The 17,284-nt window shown below is 44.4% G+C and overlaps 1 protein-coding gene and 1 long non-coding RNA gene across 2 annotated transcripts in view; one reads left to right on the top strand and one right to left on the bottom strand.

The window, feature by feature from the left end:
* Window positions 1–218: 218 nt before the first annotated feature.
* LOC138671060 (uncharacterized) overlaps window positions 219–17,284 on the bottom strand; it is a 73,562-nt gene continuing 56,496 nt past the window's right edge. The window contains exon 3 of the long non-coding RNA XR_011319419.1: window positions 219–334. This is a non-coding gene — a long non-coding RNA (uncharacterized lncRNA). The remainder of the gene's footprint in view (window positions 335–17,284) is intronic.
* The window catches only part of FREM2 (FRAS1 related extracellular matrix 2), a 337,360-nt gene continuing 325,534 nt past the window's right edge, over window positions 5,459–17,284 (top strand). The window contains exon 1 of the mRNA XM_069758934.1: window positions 5,459–10,560. Within this exon, the coding sequence (XP_069615035.1) occupies window positions 5,571–10,560 (4,990 nt within the window). The 5' untranslated portion in view covers window positions 5,459–5,570. The remainder of the gene's footprint in view (window positions 10,561–17,284) is intronic.

Here is a 17,284-nt window from a genome sequence, read left to right as displayed (position 1 = left end):
CAAATTGCAGATATCACTTACCGTAACAATGACAGACTGATACAGAGGGGTGAGGACACTGCCCTTGTGGGCTTACATTCTACAGGATGGTGGGGAAGGAGACAGTAGGTTGGGGGTTGCAGCAGGCGGTAGCTCCGGGAGGCGGTAGCTCTGGGAGTGGTGAGGAGGCAGCGGGGTCATTGCAGGCTGTAGACTTTCTTGAAGAGGTGGGTTTTCAGGTTCCATCTGAAGGATCCGAATGTGATTGATAGTCGGACGTGTTGGGGTACAGGGTTGCAGAGCGTGGGGGATATTCGGGAGAAGTCTTGGCGGTGATTAGGTGAGGAGCGAATAACTGTGGAGGAGAGAAGGAGGTCTCAGGAGGACTGGAGATTGTGTGAGGGAAGATATCGGGAGATCAGTTCAGAGATATATGGAGGAGACAGGTTATGGATGGCTTTGTAGGTCAGTATTAGTAATTTGAACTGGATACGCTGAGGGAATGGGAGCCAGTGAAGAGATTTGCAGAGGGGGGAAGAGAAGGAGTAGCGAAGAGAGAGATAAATTAGTCAGACAGCAGAGATAAGGATGGACTGGAGAGGTGCAAGGGTGTTAGCAGGTAGGCCACAAAAAAGGATGTTGCAATAGTTGAGGCGGGAAATGATGAGGGCATGCACAAGCATTTTAGTAAAGCCCAAAAACACGTAAAAAAGTGAAATTCTGAAAAAAATGCAACAAAACGCAATAAATAGAGCAGAATGTTTGGTGCCTCAAAAAAGCTCAGTGCATTCTGCGTGGAGGGGAAAAACGGAGCTGCCCCAAACGCCAAATTATACGGGGATGCAAAACTTCAGCACGCCCCACTACACTGAACTGTCCCAGCATGCGTTGCTTCTTAATTTTGCGACAGAGATCTGCTAGAAGTATCCCAGATTTTAAAAAGTGCCCCCTGTGAAAAAACAACAACAAAAAAAAGCGACAGTATAAAAACCTACCCCAAAACCCGAAGGCTACTTTCCCACAATGAGCTTTTAGTGCGTTTTTAACGCTGCATATTTTTGCTGTGTGAAAACGCAGCATCTTACAGTTCCAGCAAAGCAGTTGGGATTTATACAAACCTTATGCCCACTGTGCGGCTTTTTTACTCATTGTAATGTGCGAATTTTAGATCCACAACGTCAATTTCTCTTGCCTTACGCTGAGTTTTCTTTGCAGAATTTCCCACAGACTTGTATTAGATGTTGAAAATTCGCAGGTAAAAAATGCACATGTGTCTTTAGTGTGTTTCAGCAGTGGAAACGCACCAATAACACGTGTAATAATCCACACCTAAGTATATCAATAAAGCTTTGTGAAAACCAAATACCAGGGAGTATCAAACACAAAGCAGCCTTATTTAAAATATGATACACCAGAGATAAACATTGCAGAGTCAAAAATGCGCTAAAAATGCACATGAAAATGCAATGAAAAACACAAGTAACCTAATTTAAATAATAGTTGCAAAAATTTTGCAGCATCAAAAACTCACAAACGGCTCATCGTGGGAACATAGCCTAACATCAAAGAAATGTAATGTTTTAACACACGCTTTACAATCTTAAAGGGTCTCTGTAAGCACAGAATGACTTTTAAACCTTGTACATGTGCTTGGTGCTTTACGGTGGGGCCAATCATCCCCTTCACGACCGATGACGTATATTTAATTAGCCATCCAGTGCCTCTAACAGCCGGGGGTGGAGCCAAGATCCACCTGCGACTGTTAACCAGTTAAATATTGCTGTCAATCACCGACAGTGGCATTTTGCAGATGTGCGAGCTGGAAGCGCATCACAAGTCCATCGGTGCAATGCGATCATGTAATGTAGCAGACCCCCGTGGCTGTCATTGCGATACTCCTGTGACCGCTGGGTCGTTCACACGAGGTCATGATTTTCTCTTTACTTAACAGGCCTGAAGGCCACATACAGAATGCTGTAAATAAGCCCCTGATGATGGTGCGCTTACCTCACCATCGATTTTGGGGGTGACAGGTTCCCTTTAATATATTGCAGTTATCATATTATACAGTACTGTGTACTTACACTTGCTCATTTTGCATTTCTACCCAGATAATTCTTCTCTTTTCCATTAGGTCTATCACCTCACATGATTAAAAACTGACTAGCTGAATCCTTCTGAGCTCTAAGTAGAAACTGGAGGTTAATTTTCCCTGTTCCACTGCAAAGTATCTTGGGTGTGGGGGAGGGGGAGAGAACAGCTGGGTCAGGAGTTGAAGAGGGGAATGATAAATGCCCCTTCCCCCCCCCCCCCACCGTATACACACGGCTCTGCTCCGTACATATACACGGGTCAGCTTCATATACTTTGTACACACAGGGCTCTATTTTGTACACACAGGGCTCCGCTCCGTACACCCCGTACACACACGGCTCAGCTCCGCACACCTAGTACACACGCGGCTCAGCTCTGCACACCTCGTACACATGCGGCTCAGCTCCGCACACCTCGTACACACACGGCTCTGCTCCGCTCCGTACACATACACGGGTCAGCTTCATACACTTTGTACACACAGGGCTCCGTTTTGTACACACAGGGCTCCGCTCCGTACACCCCGTACACACGCGGCTCAGCTCTGCACACTTCGTACACACGCGACTCAGCTTCACACACCTAGTACATACACGGCTCAGCCCCGCACACTTCGTACACACGCGGCTCAGCTCTGCACACCTTGTACACACGCGATTCAGCTCTGCACACCTCGTACACACACAGCTCAGCTCCGCAGACCTCGTACACACGCGGCTCAGCTCCGCACACCTTGTACACATGTGGCTCTGCTCCGCACACCTCGTACACACGCGGCTCTGCTCCGCACACCTTGTACACACGCGGCTCCGCTTCATACACCTCATACACACACATGGCTCAGCTCCGCTTATCTCGTACACACACACGGCTCCGCTCCGTACACCTCATACACACACGGCTCCGTCTGTATACCTCCATACACCTCATACACATGCGGCTCCGCTCCGTACACCTCATACACACACGGCTCTGCTCCATGCACCTCGTACACACGCAGCTCCGCTCCGTACACCTCATACACACATGGTTCAGCTCCGCACACCTCGTACACACACGGCTCCGCTCCATACACACTGTAAACCCATCCTGACCCCACACATAGGCTTACCCTCTTCCAGCACCATGACAACCAGCACAGCAGAGTCCTGCATACACTGAGGCTACTGATCATGTGACCACTAACTCCTCCCATCTGGTGACATCATCACAGGTCCTGTGCGCACAGAACAGTCTTCTATGAGCAGCCCCGGCAGATGCAGGAGAGGAGTGACTTCAGGTTGAGGACCTGTGATGATGTCACGATCACGTGACCGGTCGCATGAGCCGGAGAAGGCTGGATGAGGGGATTCACCCATTCGGGATGGTTGGGAGCCTTGAATACAGTAGTAACTGAACCTGCGTCTATGACGCAAATTCAGTTACTACCCGGCAGAATCTGCCGCCCCCTCTCTTCATTGAAGGCGGTGCCGCTTGAGGCAAAGTATTCAACTTGCCGCATGGTAGCGGCGCCCCTGAGTTAGGGCTAGGGTTAAGGCTAAGACTAGAGTTAGGGCTAGGGTTAGGGCTAAGACTAGAAAGAATTAGTGCTAGGGTTAGGGCTAAGGCTAAAGTTAGAGCTAGGGTTAGGGCAAAGACTAGAGTTAGGGCTAGGATTAGGGCTAAGGATAGAGGTAGGGCTCTTGGGAGCGGAGCGTGCAGCTCCTTGTGTTGCTATGCAGCCGCACGCTTCGCTCCCAAGTGCCGGCGCCAGAGCTTGGTTTTCACAATGCAGACACGTACGTGTTTCTCGCAAATGGAAAAGAGCCCTACCTCTATCCTTAGCCCTAATCCTAGCCCTAACCCTAGTCTTAGCCCTATCCCTAGCCCTAACTGCATAGCAACACATGGAGCTGCACGCTCCGCTCCCAAGTGCCGGCGCCAGAGCTTGGTTTTCACATGCGAGACACGGTTGTGTTTCTCGCAAATGGAAAAGAGCTCTACGGGTTAGGGCTAAGATTAGAATTAGTGCTAGGGTTAGGGCTAAGGCTAGAGTTAGGGCTAGGGTTAGGGCAAAGACTAGGGTTAGGGCTAAGGCTAGAGTTAGGGCTAAGGCTAAGGTTAGGGTAAAGACTAGAGTTAGGGCTAGGATTAGGGCTAAGGATAGAGTTAGCGCTAAGGGTAGAGTTAGTGCTAGGGTTAGGGGTAAAGACTATGGTTAGGGCTAAGGCTAAAGTTAGGGTTAGGGTAAAGACTAGAGTTAGGGCTAGGATTAGGGCTAAGGATAGAGTTGGGGTCATGATTAGGGCTAAGGATAGAGTTAGGGCCAGGGTTAGAGCTAAGACTAGAATTAGTGCTAGGGTTAGGGCTAAGGCTAGAGTTAGGGTTAGGGCAAAGACTAGAGTTAGGGCTAGGGTTAGGGCTAAAGTTAGGGTTAGGGTAAAGACTAGAGTTAGGGCTAGGATTAGGGCTAAGGATAGAGTTGGGGCCAGGATTAGGGCTAAGGATAGAGTTAGGGCTAGGGTTAGGGCTAAGACTAGAATTAGTGCTAGGGTTAGGGCTAAGGCTAGAGTTAGGGTTAGGGTAAAGACTAGAGTTAGGGCTAGGATTAGGGCTAAGGATAGAGTTAGGACTAGGGTTAGCGCTAAGGGTAGAGTTAGTGCTAGGGTTAGGGGTAAACACTATGGTTAGGGCTAAGGCTAGAGTTAGAGCTAGGGTTAGGGCCAAGACTAGGGTTAGGGCTAAGGCTAAAGTTAGGGTTAGGGCTAAGGGTTAGGGCTAAGGCTAGAGTTAGGGACAGGATTACGGCTAAGGCTAGAGTTAGGGATAGGGTTAGGTAGGGTAATAAAAGAGTTAAACCAAAAAAAAAAATAAGATAAAGATATATAACTTTTTATTTTTAAAACTTTGTCAGATTTCTGCCAAAAGCAGAAAAAAAGTCAAAGGGCAAAGTATAATTACATCAGCGGAGGTCCTAAAAAACAAATCTAAAAAAACCCATGTGCTGGGGTATAAGGAGTTTAGTATTAGACTGGTGGACCTTGCCCCCAGTACAGGTAACACATCACTAGCTGGGGCTATAGTTTGGATTTTGGTAACAGCTGATGAGCAGGATGAAGTCAGGTTACTTTCTCTGTTGTAAGCGACAGCTCCATTGTGGGGAGCCCTGATTGGGAAACATTGCTGTAAGGAGTAAATCTGTGTGGGGGACTACATGTCCCAGCAGCAGGTCCCCGGGAGGTCACCTGCTGCTGGTGACAGGGTGACAGGCAGCTGCTCGCTCGCTCACCACTTCCTTCCCTGCACCAATCGCTCTCCCCAGCCTCCGCTGCCTCCTCCCACTTGTTGCACTGGGACTCCCAGCAGATTAGAGGCAGCCTCACAGGGAGAAGCCCGGTGTGCAGGCTCAGGGGGCAGATCACACACGCTGCCGGCCACCGCTGCTGCTGCTGCTGCTTGAATGACTCCGCAGGACAAGTGAACGAGAAAAAACGCTGCGACCACCTGCGACACTCACCATGCGGCAGCTGCGGACGCACAGGGTGCTGGTGCTGGGACTCTGCCTGCTGCTGACCGGAGACACATGGGCACAGAGGGGCGTGCTGGAAGCTGCACCCTTGACTTATGGACCTTTGGAAGAGGAGATCCTGGTGGCCAATAATGGGATCAGGGTGCCTTTTGGGAGATCTGTGTACCTGGACCCTGTCCTGGACCTGGTGATACAAGTGCAGCCTGGAGACAAGTGTCACATTAGTGTCCTGAGCAATGACCCTCTGTCCCAGGGACCCGGGCACCTCTCACCTAACAGGTTCCCATGTGAGTTTGGAGCCCGGGAAGTCAGATACTCTCACCTGGGTGCCCGCAGTCCTGCCAGGGACAGGGTGAAGCTTCAGCTGCGATACGATACCCAGAGCAGCACTGTGATCATACCCTTCATGATCGAGGTGGAGGTGCTCTTCACCCAGCTGGAGGTGGTGACAAGGAACATGCCTCTCACAGTAGACAAGCTGCTGGGCACCAGTAACCCCATAGATAAGAAGGTCCTGGAGTTCACCTATGATAGGACTTTTGAAGTGTGCAAGATCACCCCACTTCTGGACCTTGCTGGATTGCCCAGGTATGGCAGAGTGATGGGCAGCGCTGGGCATATGGTGGATTGTGGAGAGTTTCTTCTGCAAGGGGTGCGCTACCAACACACAGCTTCCACCCAGTCACCCAACAAGGACTATATCCCAATGTTGGTGGAGCTGCATGATAAGGTTGGGAATTTACTAAAGCAAGAGCATTTCCAAATCCTGGTCAGAATCAAGGAAGGTTTGGAGAACACTCAGCCTAAGCCTAGCTTCATAGCAATGATGATGATGGAGGTGGATCAGTTTGTCATGACAGCCATCACTCCTGACATGTTGGCTGCAGAGGACTTGGAATCTGACCCTGGGGATCTTATATTTAATATCACTTCTTCCTTTGGTTCAGGACAAGGACAAATTGTAAGTACTGACGACCGCAACTTGCCCATTACCTCCTTCTATCAGAGGGATCTGCAGGAATTTAGGATAGCTTACAAACCCCCACCTGAGGACTCTGACAATGAGCGCATCTTTGAAGTAGAATTGGAGGTGGTGGACACTGAAGGAGCAGTATCTGAGCCCTTCTCCTTTATGATTGTTGTCAAACCTATGAATACACTTGCCCCTGTGGTTACACGCAACACTGGGCAGCTTCTGTTTGAAGGGCAATCAAGGGCCCTCTCTAGTGCCCAAAACTTACAAATCAGTGATGAGGACAATCTTGATGATGTTAAAGTGACAGTATTAGATGGACTAAGGCATGGACAGTTATACCTGCTTGGATCACCAGAGGGTTCCAAATTTTTTACTGCTTCTGATCTGGACCAAACTCGAGTCATTTATCAACATGATGGAAGTGACACATACAGTGACAACATCATCTTCCGCATGACAGATGGACAGCACCAGGTTGAGTTCCTCTTTCCAATAACAGTAGTGCCAACTGACGATGAACCTCCTATAGTCAATGCCAACACAGGAATAATGATCTCCGAGAAAGAAGTGTCGTCTGTGACTCCAGTCGTGTTGAGTGCAACAGATATTGACTCAGAAGACTCAACAATACGTTTCATATTGGACTTACCCTACTCAATACTTGGCCAAATAGTGTTACGTCAATCTGAGATACCTCAAGACCCTTCAGAGTGGAAATTGTTACCTGAACTAAATCTTTATGAAAAGGAAGTAAAAGAGTGGACTCAGCAAGACATATTAGACGGTAAATTATATTACAACCATATTGGACCACACAGCACTGTCCCAGTCATGGACCAAGTTGTCTTTAGGGTTCAAGATGACAATGATCCTCCTAATCAGTCTGGTGAACACACATTTGTAGTAAAAATTAATCCCATAGATGACTTGCCTCCAGAATTGTACCAAGGTACCACCCTCAGGATGGTGGTACAGGAATATCATTTAACGCACTTTAGGAGAAAGTTCCTGCGATACACTGATTTGGACTCTGATGATCGGGACCTCAAATACACTGTGACTATTCCTCCAACTGACACAGATGAAAACAACCCAGTTGTGATGGGATTTCTGGTTCTTACAGAAAATCCAGACCACATTGTTACAGAGTTCACACAAGCCCAGGTAAACCATCACAAAATTGCCTACAAACCACCTGACCTGGAACTTGGCATTACTCCACGTGTAGTGCAGTTTCACTATATCGTAGAGGATATGTCTGGGAATACAGCTGAAGGGGATTTTACAATTTTTCTGGAGCCTGTAGACAACAAGCCCCCGAATATTATTAATACGGGATTTACTGTTTTTGAAAGAGGAAGTCACATTATCACTCCCACAGAACTTGATGCCACAGATGCAGACACAGGTAAAGACAAAATTACATTCACCCTGACCCAGTCTCCAAGACATGGTCAAGTACTGTATTCCAATCATGTGATGGATGTTGGCGAGACATTTGTTTTGGATGACATTAGAAATGGAAGGATAAGTTATATGCACAGTGGTGAGGAGTCTGCAAGTGATTCGTGTACCCTTGATGTTAGTGACGGAGTGCACGTGCTTACAATCATCATTAAAATCACTGTGCGACTAGTGGATGATGAAGTGCCTAGACTTATGCTACCTTCTGGAACAATTGGCTCCTATTTGGATGTCTTAGAAGGAAGCTCTGCTGAAATCACATCAAATGTCATTCAAGGCACTGACGCAGATACGGATGATCTCATGCTAACCTTCATTGTGGAAGATCCACCACTTTTTGGAGATATTTTGGTCAATGGCATCCGCACTGAAAGATTTTCTCAAAGGGACATCATTGATGGTGCTGTTGTATATTCTCACACATCTGGAGAAATTGGTTTACAGAAAAAAGAGGACTCTTTCAATTTAACATTATCTGACATGTCAGAGGAATGGACTGTTGGTGGCAATAGAGTCACTGGAGTTCGTGTTCAAGTGACCATCCTTCCACTGGATAACCAGCCGCCTATTGTTTCAGTGGGTGACCAATTTGCAGTTATTGAAGGAGAAAAAAATGTGATTACACCTTCCCACTTAAAAGCTCGAGATAAGGACACTCCCAATGATGACATTCTTTGCACTATTGTAGTCCAGCCTACATCTGGATATCTTGAAAATATCTCACCAGCACCAGGCTCTGAAAAATCTAGAGCAGGGACGTCTATTAGTGCCTTTACATTGAAAGATATTAGATTGGGACACATTTATTATGTACAGAGCATCCACAAAGGTGTGGAACCAGTTGAAGATAGACTTACTTTCCACTGTTCAGATGGCATAAATTTTTCCCAAAAACATTTTTTGCCAATTGTTATCATGCCAGCCAATGATGAAAAGCCAGAGATCTTTATGAGAGAGTTTGTTGTCATGGAGGGAATGAGTCTTGTTATTGATATTCCAATACTAAATGGGGCAGATGCAGATATTCCAGCAGATGACCTTATTTTCTTCATCACAAAGCCACCCAAACATGGACATATTGTGAACCAGCTCACTAATGGCACTGTGATAGTTGATAGCTTCAGCCATGATGACATCAAGGAAAGCTCCACCATCCTTTATGAACACGATGACTCCGAGACCAAAGACGACAGCTTTGAGATAAAACTATCTGATGGAAAACATTCAGTGGTCAAAACTGTTCTGATTATGATCATACCTGTGGATGATGAAACTCCGAGAATGACCATTAATGATGGACTAGAGGTAGAAATTGAGGAAACAAAGCTAATTAATAATAAAGTATTAAAAGCAACCGATATGGACTCTGATGACAAAACTTTGACCTATATATTACGCTATGGGCCTGGCCAAGGGCTCTTACAACGGAGAAGACCAAATGGTGACCTTGAAAACATTACACTAGGTATGAACTTCACTCAGGATGAGGTGGATCGGGAATTAATACAGTACCATCACTTTGGCCAAGAGGGAATTCGTGATCTCTTCAAATTTGATGTTACGGACGGTATAAATCCTCTCATTGATAGATACTTTTATGTGACCGTTGGGGGCATCGATATGGTCTTTCCAGATGTGATTAGTAAAGGGGTATCTCTAAAAGAAGGAGGGAAGGTAACACTTACAACTGACCTGCTTAGCACTAGTGATCTCAACAGCCCTGATGAACATTTAATTTTCAGCATCACCAGGGCTCCTGTGCGTGGACATTTGGAGTGCACCGATCTACCAGGGGTCCCTATCACATCATTCACCCAGTTGCAGTTAGCTGGTAATAAAATCTATTATACCCATACATCTGATGACGAAATAAAGATGGACAGCTTTGAATTTGAGGTCACTGATGGATATAATCCAGTTTTTCGCACATTTAGAATATCCATCACTGATGTTGATAATAAAAAGCCAGTGCTGACCATCCATGAACTGGCAGTGAGAGAGCGTGAGAATAAGCTGATCACCCCCTTTGAACTTACCGTGGAGGACAGAGATACCCGAGATAAACGTCTTAAATTTATAATCACGCAGGTGCCAATTCATGGAAAGATCCTATATAATAATACCAAATCGGTCACCTCATTTACAAAGCAAGATCTCAATGATAACCTTATCAGCTACAAACATGATGGTACCGAGTCTACTGAGGACAGCTTCTCCTTCACGGTGACTGATGGAACCCACACTGACTTCTATGTGTTTCCTGACACTGTCTATGAGACCCGGCAGCCCCAGATGATGAAGATTCGGATTATAGCTGTGGATAACGGGGTGCCGCAGATTGTAGTGAATAAGGGGGCCCCAACTCTGCGTATTTTGAGCACTGGTCATTTGGGATTCTTGATCACTAATAAGTTCCTTAAAGCAGAGGACAGAGATAGCGCCCACATCTCTCTACGCATCCGAATTACTCAAGGCCCAAGTCATGGATTCCTGATCAACTTGGACAAGGGGAACCACAGCATCAACCAGTTCACCCAAGGTAATCACTGTACTACCATTTGGTTCCATCTATCTATGAAAGTATATTATATCACTTATTAATGTTTTACAATTAGTTTCTATTTATATTACAATGCTGCCTATAATTGAAATTTTACTATAATATGTGTTTATCTCAGCACTGTTTACGCAGATATCATTTACATTGTAATGGAGTGGTTATCTACAGATGTGGTGGGCCTTGTGTCTATCATGCATTTATGGCATAGCTTAATGATAAATACTTTCCCTTGATAAATTACGGTAACTAGCAAAATCAATGAGTTGCTCTCTTAAGGTACCGTCACATTTAGCGACGCTGCAGCGATCTAGACAACGATCCGGATCGCTGCAGCGTTGCTGTGTGGTCGCTGGAGAGCTGTCACACAGACAGCTCTCCAGCGACCAACGATGCTGAAGTCCCCTGGTAAACAGGGTAAACATCGGGTTACTAAGCGCAGGGCCGCGCTTAGTAACCTGATGTTTACCCTGGTTACCAGTGTAAATGTAAAAAAAAAAAAAAACACTACATACTTACATTCCGGTGTCTGTCGCGTCCCCCGGCATTCTGCTTCCCTGCACTGTGTAAGCGCAGGCCGTAAAGCAGAGCGGTGACGTCACCGCTGTGCTCTGCTTTACGGCCAGCCGGCGCTGACACAGTGCAGGGAAGCAGAACGCCGGGGACGCGACAGACACTGGAATGTAAGTATGTAGTGTTTGGTTTTTTAACATTTACACTGGTAACCAGGGTAAATATCGGGTTACTAAGCGCGGCCCTGCGCTTAGTAACCCGATGTTTACCTTGGTTACCAGTGAAGACATTGCTGAATCGGCGTCACACACGCCGATTCAGCGATGTCTGCGGGAGATCCAGCCACGAAATAAAGTTCTGGCCTTTCTGCTCCGACCAACGATGTCACAGCAGGATCCAGATCGCTGCTGCGTGTCAAACACAACGATATCGCTTATCCAGGACGCTGCAACGTCACGGATCGGTATCGTTATCGTTACAAAGTCACTCAGTGTGAAGGTACCTTTACATCAATGTGCTAAGTACATTTACTCAGACACACTGTCATATTACGGCCCATACGACCTCTGCATTGTGAGGAACTGTATTAAGGCATCAGCAGACTTCTATCGGGTTCTTTTGTACTTTAATATGTCTCCATTTTCACAGCTGTTGGATTAGACATAGATAAAAAATATGTGAGATGCTCCAGCATTGCTTTTGGGCCTGGTCCAAGCCCAGCAGTTTTTTTGGCCACAACTTCATCACCACTTTTCACCTCAAACACACAGCAAATTCATAGTAAACTCTTTATCCATGTACAGAAGTTGCTGAGGGCTCATTGTGATTTTTACCCCTCTTGTGCCGTATGTCACTTTCTGTGCTGAAAAGTTTTGCAGCATGTAGAGATTTATTAAAATGTCCTCCACATGCCCGCTACTATATTCCCCAGCAGATACTGCATACAGCTTTTTCATCCTATGGGCCAACCCTTAGACCTCATTCAGATGTTCATTTTTAATTTAGAATAATAGGGTTTGATGCTCCAGCTCCTTGTAAAAAATGTAAAAAATTGATTCTGTTTATATTAAAACATAAAAGACACTCTTGGTCCGCAGAAAAGTGAACAAGAGAGCAGAGCGACGCGTTTCGATAACCGCAGCGATCTTTATAAAGGCTGTGGCGGCGATTGAAACGCGTCGCGCTGTTCTCTTGTTCACTGTAGTGCGGTCCAAGAGCGTCTTGTATGTTTTAATATAAATTGAATACATTTTGAAATTTTCTCCAAGGAGCTAGAGCATCAAACTTTTTTTTCTACGTTTTTCACGTCTCATCAGGACGGAGTTCCATGCACCTTGTAATATCAGTGAGCTGGCTATTTCCCCTTTTTTGTTAATTTTTAATGTACATGTACTTTTCGGTGGTTTTCACGGAAATAACAAATACACATTGAAGTCTATGGGGCTGTTCACATGTCCATGTTTTATTGCAGACTGAGTGATCACAGATGAAACATGCCAATACGGGACTACATCTTAGGGCGTATAATATGGAGGAGCGCAATGTGAGAAAACATCGCATGGCACTCTGCCCAATGTTATTCCACGAGGCGGTGCGCATCTGTGAGTTTTTCCTCAGCTGTAATCGGACTGAGGAAAAAAATTGCAGCATGCTGCGTATGTCCGCGAATATCGGACGAAACTCGCCAATGCATGTCAGTGGGTGCGAGAAAAATATGGACCTGCACATGGACCATGTGAGTGCCGTCTGATTTTTACACACACATCTCAAGGGAATCCTGACATTTCATCAGCTGAGTACAGTAAATTCACAGCCTGAACCCTCAGAATAGATAGATAGATAGATAGATATGGATAGATAAATAAGATAGATTTGGATAGATAGATAGATGATAGATAGATAGATAGATAGATAGATAATAGATACATAGATGATACAGTAGATAGATACATAGATGATAGAGAGATAGATAGAATTTCACAAGCCCCCTACATAATAAACTTGCACCCTTTAGTGCCTTTCATGTGGCACTAAAATGTGTTTAGCCTTATTTAGCCTAATAAATCTAATATATTTCTATCATTTATCCATCTATATCTTTATATAAGATTGCTTTATTACTTAGTAACTTAGTAAACTAGCTTTAAGTTACGATTAAGTTATGATGTTAAAAACGTATTGTATACGGATGATAGGCGAGAAAAAAAATCACACACTCGCATTGCACTTGCATGAAGTAGGCAGGACGCTTGTTCAACTTTTGAGGATGAACAACAGAGCAATTTTTTTTATATGCGAGTGTGAGCGAGGCCTAAAAAGGTCTGAGGCCTAAGGGTTCTCATTTTTCAGGAGATCTCCCATGAACTATAGGTGGTGCCTGTATGTGCATGCATACAGTTAGGGCCAGAAATATTTGGACAGTGACACAAGTTTTGTTATTTTAGCTGTTTACAAAAACATGTTCAGAAATACAATTATATATATAATATGGGCTGAAAGTGCACACTCCCAGCTGCAATATGATAGTTTCCACATCCAAATCGGAGAAAGGGTTTAGGAATCATAGCTCTGTAATGCATAGCGTCCTCTTTTTCAAGGGACCAAAAGTAATTGGACAATGGACTCTAAGGGCTGCAATTAACTCTGAAGGCGTCTCCCTCGTTAACCTGTAATCAATGAAGTAGTTAAAAGGTCAGGGGTGGATTCCAGGTGTGTGGTTTTGCATTTGGAAGCTGTTGCTGTGAGCAGACAACATGCGGTCAAAGGAACTCTCAATTGAGGTGAAGCAGAACATCCTGAGGCTGAAAAAAAAAGAAAAAATCCATCAGAGAGATAGCAGACATGCTTGGAGTAGCAAAATCAACAGTTGGGTACATTCTGAGAAAAAAGGAATTGACTGTTGAGCTTGGGAACTCAAAAAGGCCTGGGCGTCCACGGATGACAACAGTGGTGGATGATCGCCGCATACTTAATTTGGTGAAGAAGAACCCGTTCACAACATCAACTGAAGTCCAGAACACTCTCAGTGAAGTAGGTGTATCTGTCTCTAAGTCAACAGTAAAGAGAAGACTCCATGACAGTAAATACAAAGGGTTCACATCTAGATGCAAACCATTCATCAATACCAAAAATAGACAGGCCAGAGTTAAATTTGCAGAAAAACACCTCAAGAAGCCAGCTCAGTTCTGGAAAAGTATTCTATGGACAGATGAGACAAAGATCAACCTGTACCAGAATGATGGGAAGAAAAAAGTTTGGAGAAGAAAGGGAACGGCACATGATCCAAGGCACACCACATCCTCTGTAAAACATGGTGGAGGCAACGTGATGGCATGGGCATGCATGGCTTTCAATGGCACTGGGTCACTTGTGTTTATTGATGACATAAGAGCAGACAAGAGTAGCCGGATGAATTCTGAAGTGTACCGGGATATACTTTCAGCCCAGATTCAGCCAAATGCTGCAAAGTTGATTGGACGGCGCTTCATAGTACAGATGGACAATGACCCCAAGCATACAGCCAAAGCTACCCAGGAGTTCATGAGTGCCAAAAAGTGGAACATTCTGCAATGGCCAAGTCAATCTCCAGATCTAAACCCAATTGAGCATGCATTTCACTTGCTCAAATCCAGACTTAAGACGGAAAGACCCACAAACAAGCAAGACCTGAAGGCTGCGGCTGTAAAGGCCTGGCAAACATTAAGAAGGAGGAAACCCAGCGTTTGGTGATGTCCATGGGTTCCAGACTTAAGGCAGTGATTGCCTCCAAAGGATTTGCAACAAAATATTGAAAATAAAAATATTTTGTTTGGGTTATGTTTATTTGTCCAATTACTTTTGACCTCCTAAAATGTGGAGTGTTTGTAAAGAAATGTGTACAATTCCTACATTTTCTATCAGATATTTTTGTTCAACCCTTCAAATTAAACGTTACAATCTGCACTTGAATTCTGTTGTAGAGGTTTCATTTCAAATCCAATGTGGTGGCATGCAGAGCCCAGCTCGCGAAAATTGTGTCACTGTCCAAATATTTCTGGCCCTAACTGTGTGTTGTGTACATGGCTTGGTGTGAGCATACCTAGACCTTAAAACACCATGAGCATATTTTTTATATATATATTTTACCACTGGAGTGGTGTCACTAATATAAGGTCCCTGCCCCTAGTCTTATACTTACCCTCTGCCATCTTCATCTGTTATCAGCACCTCTCCGGTCAGTCTTCAGCAGGTTTTGATCTCTTCAGTGTTTGCTGGGACAATCCGGAGGTCACTACTCAATGTACGTCTATGAGAGCCAGAATGAGGACAGAATGAGGTCATCATAGATTTGCATTGAGAATTTGTGACTGTTACCTCTGACTTCCTGTCTGTCAGAATTTGTGGCCACAAGATGGGACAGAAGCGGTGTCGGGAAGAGCAGAAGACCGCTTGTAAGTATAATAGTGGGGTCCGTGAACTTACACTAGTGGCACCACTCCAGCACTGAAATAAGCTAAAACGCTGAAGTAATGCTTTCATAAGGTTACCTTATTCACAATTTATTTTTCATGTCTGCTACAAAGCAGACACTTTTTCATCAGTGTACTGGATCTGCTTTTCATCCATTTTTGGTCCTTATTTCCATTTTTATCATTGTTTATTATCTGTTTTCTTATGGAAAAAAAAACCTGATGGAGGTTTGCCATGTTTCTCCAGCCAATCAGTCAATGAAAAATGGAAAGCACACAGATGGCATTTGTGTGGGTCCATTTTTTTTGTAGGGGGGACTTATTAACTTTAATGGGTGGGTTTGGTCCTCAAATTGGACCAGTGTAGAACATGCTTGTTATTAAAAAAAGATAGCATAGATACACGTGATAATGATAAACACTGACATGAGAATGAATGACACCTCCCTCAGACTTCAGTTTCAGAGCTATCCATATTATTGCACTCGTACCTATGACAGTGTATGGGGTTGTTCACTTGTCTGATTTTTTCCTCGGACCATGTGGTCTATGCAAAATTGCAGAGACATGTCCAATACTGATCTCAATGTTGGAACAAAATCGGAAAAAAAATATATATAAATATATAATGTAGGGTCCAACAAGATTAGTTAGTAAATGGAAACAAACCCCTAAAAGATAACTTTTATGAATTATTATTTAAAAACATATTTGCATACGCAACACTCTCATAGTTAAAAGCAAATACTAAACAATGAAGGGTATATCCAGGGATAAACAGTAGTAAGGCTAACAGACCCTAATAGGCCGTATGTAACTTTTAGACTATGGAACTTCGAAGGTTAGCACTGTAGATTGTCGAGATGGCGCCCCCGCTCACCGTTGGCAGTCCCTAGAAACTCTGGTATCACTTACACTCCCTGACAGAAGTTATGTCGCTTATCCATGTTATGTAAATAAAAGCTTATAACCTGACGTTAAATACATCCATTGGTTGTGTAAGTTGTTGTTTTGAAAACTGAAACCTTCCGAAATGTGATTTAGGTTAAGAAAATAAATTGGCATCAATGCAGAAGTATTGATCAGTTAATGGACACAGAATGGTCAGATTTTGGCAAGACAAAAATTTTGTCGCCCACAGAAAGTAATGTGATATTCAAACAAATAATTAACTTAAAATACAAATATATGTTGCATAACATTGGTGAATGAAGTTGTGGTGCTATTAGATTCATATTTAATATTTTGTGTGACTTCCATGAGCTTGAAGGACTGCATCCAGGCGGTTCAACAATGATTCATACAATTTATTAATGATGTCCATAGAATGTAAGTCCGCAAGGACATGGTCCTCTCCCCTCTGTACCAGCCTGTCAATGTAAACCTGCTTACTGTAATCGATATCTATAACCTTGTATGTAACTCCTTTCTCATGTACAGCACCATGGAATTAATGGTGCTATATAAATAAATAATAATAATAATAATAATGAAGTCATCAGGAATAGCAAAGAATGCAGTCTTACATGCCTCCCAGGATTCATCTAGATTCTTTGTTTTTGTCTTCCAAGCTTCCTCTTTCATCCTACCCCAAATATGCTCAATGATGTTCATGTCTGGTGACTGGGCTGGCCAGTTATATAATGCACCCAATCCTAGTTTACATCCGCACCTGTGCTCAGAAAATGATCGGTTAGTGTGTGTGTATAAAAAGAAACCCAGCACCCCAGACCTTCACTTAAACT

The sequence above is a fragment of the Ranitomeya imitator genome, chromosome 3 (assembly GCF_032444005.1).
Source record: "Ranitomeya imitator isolate aRanImi1 chromosome 3, aRanImi1.pri, whole genome shotgun sequence".
NCBI classification, from domain to species: Eukaryota; Metazoa; Chordata; class Amphibia; order Anura; family Dendrobatidae; genus Ranitomeya; species Ranitomeya imitator.
This window is presented reverse-complemented; position numbering and strand designations above follow the sequence as displayed.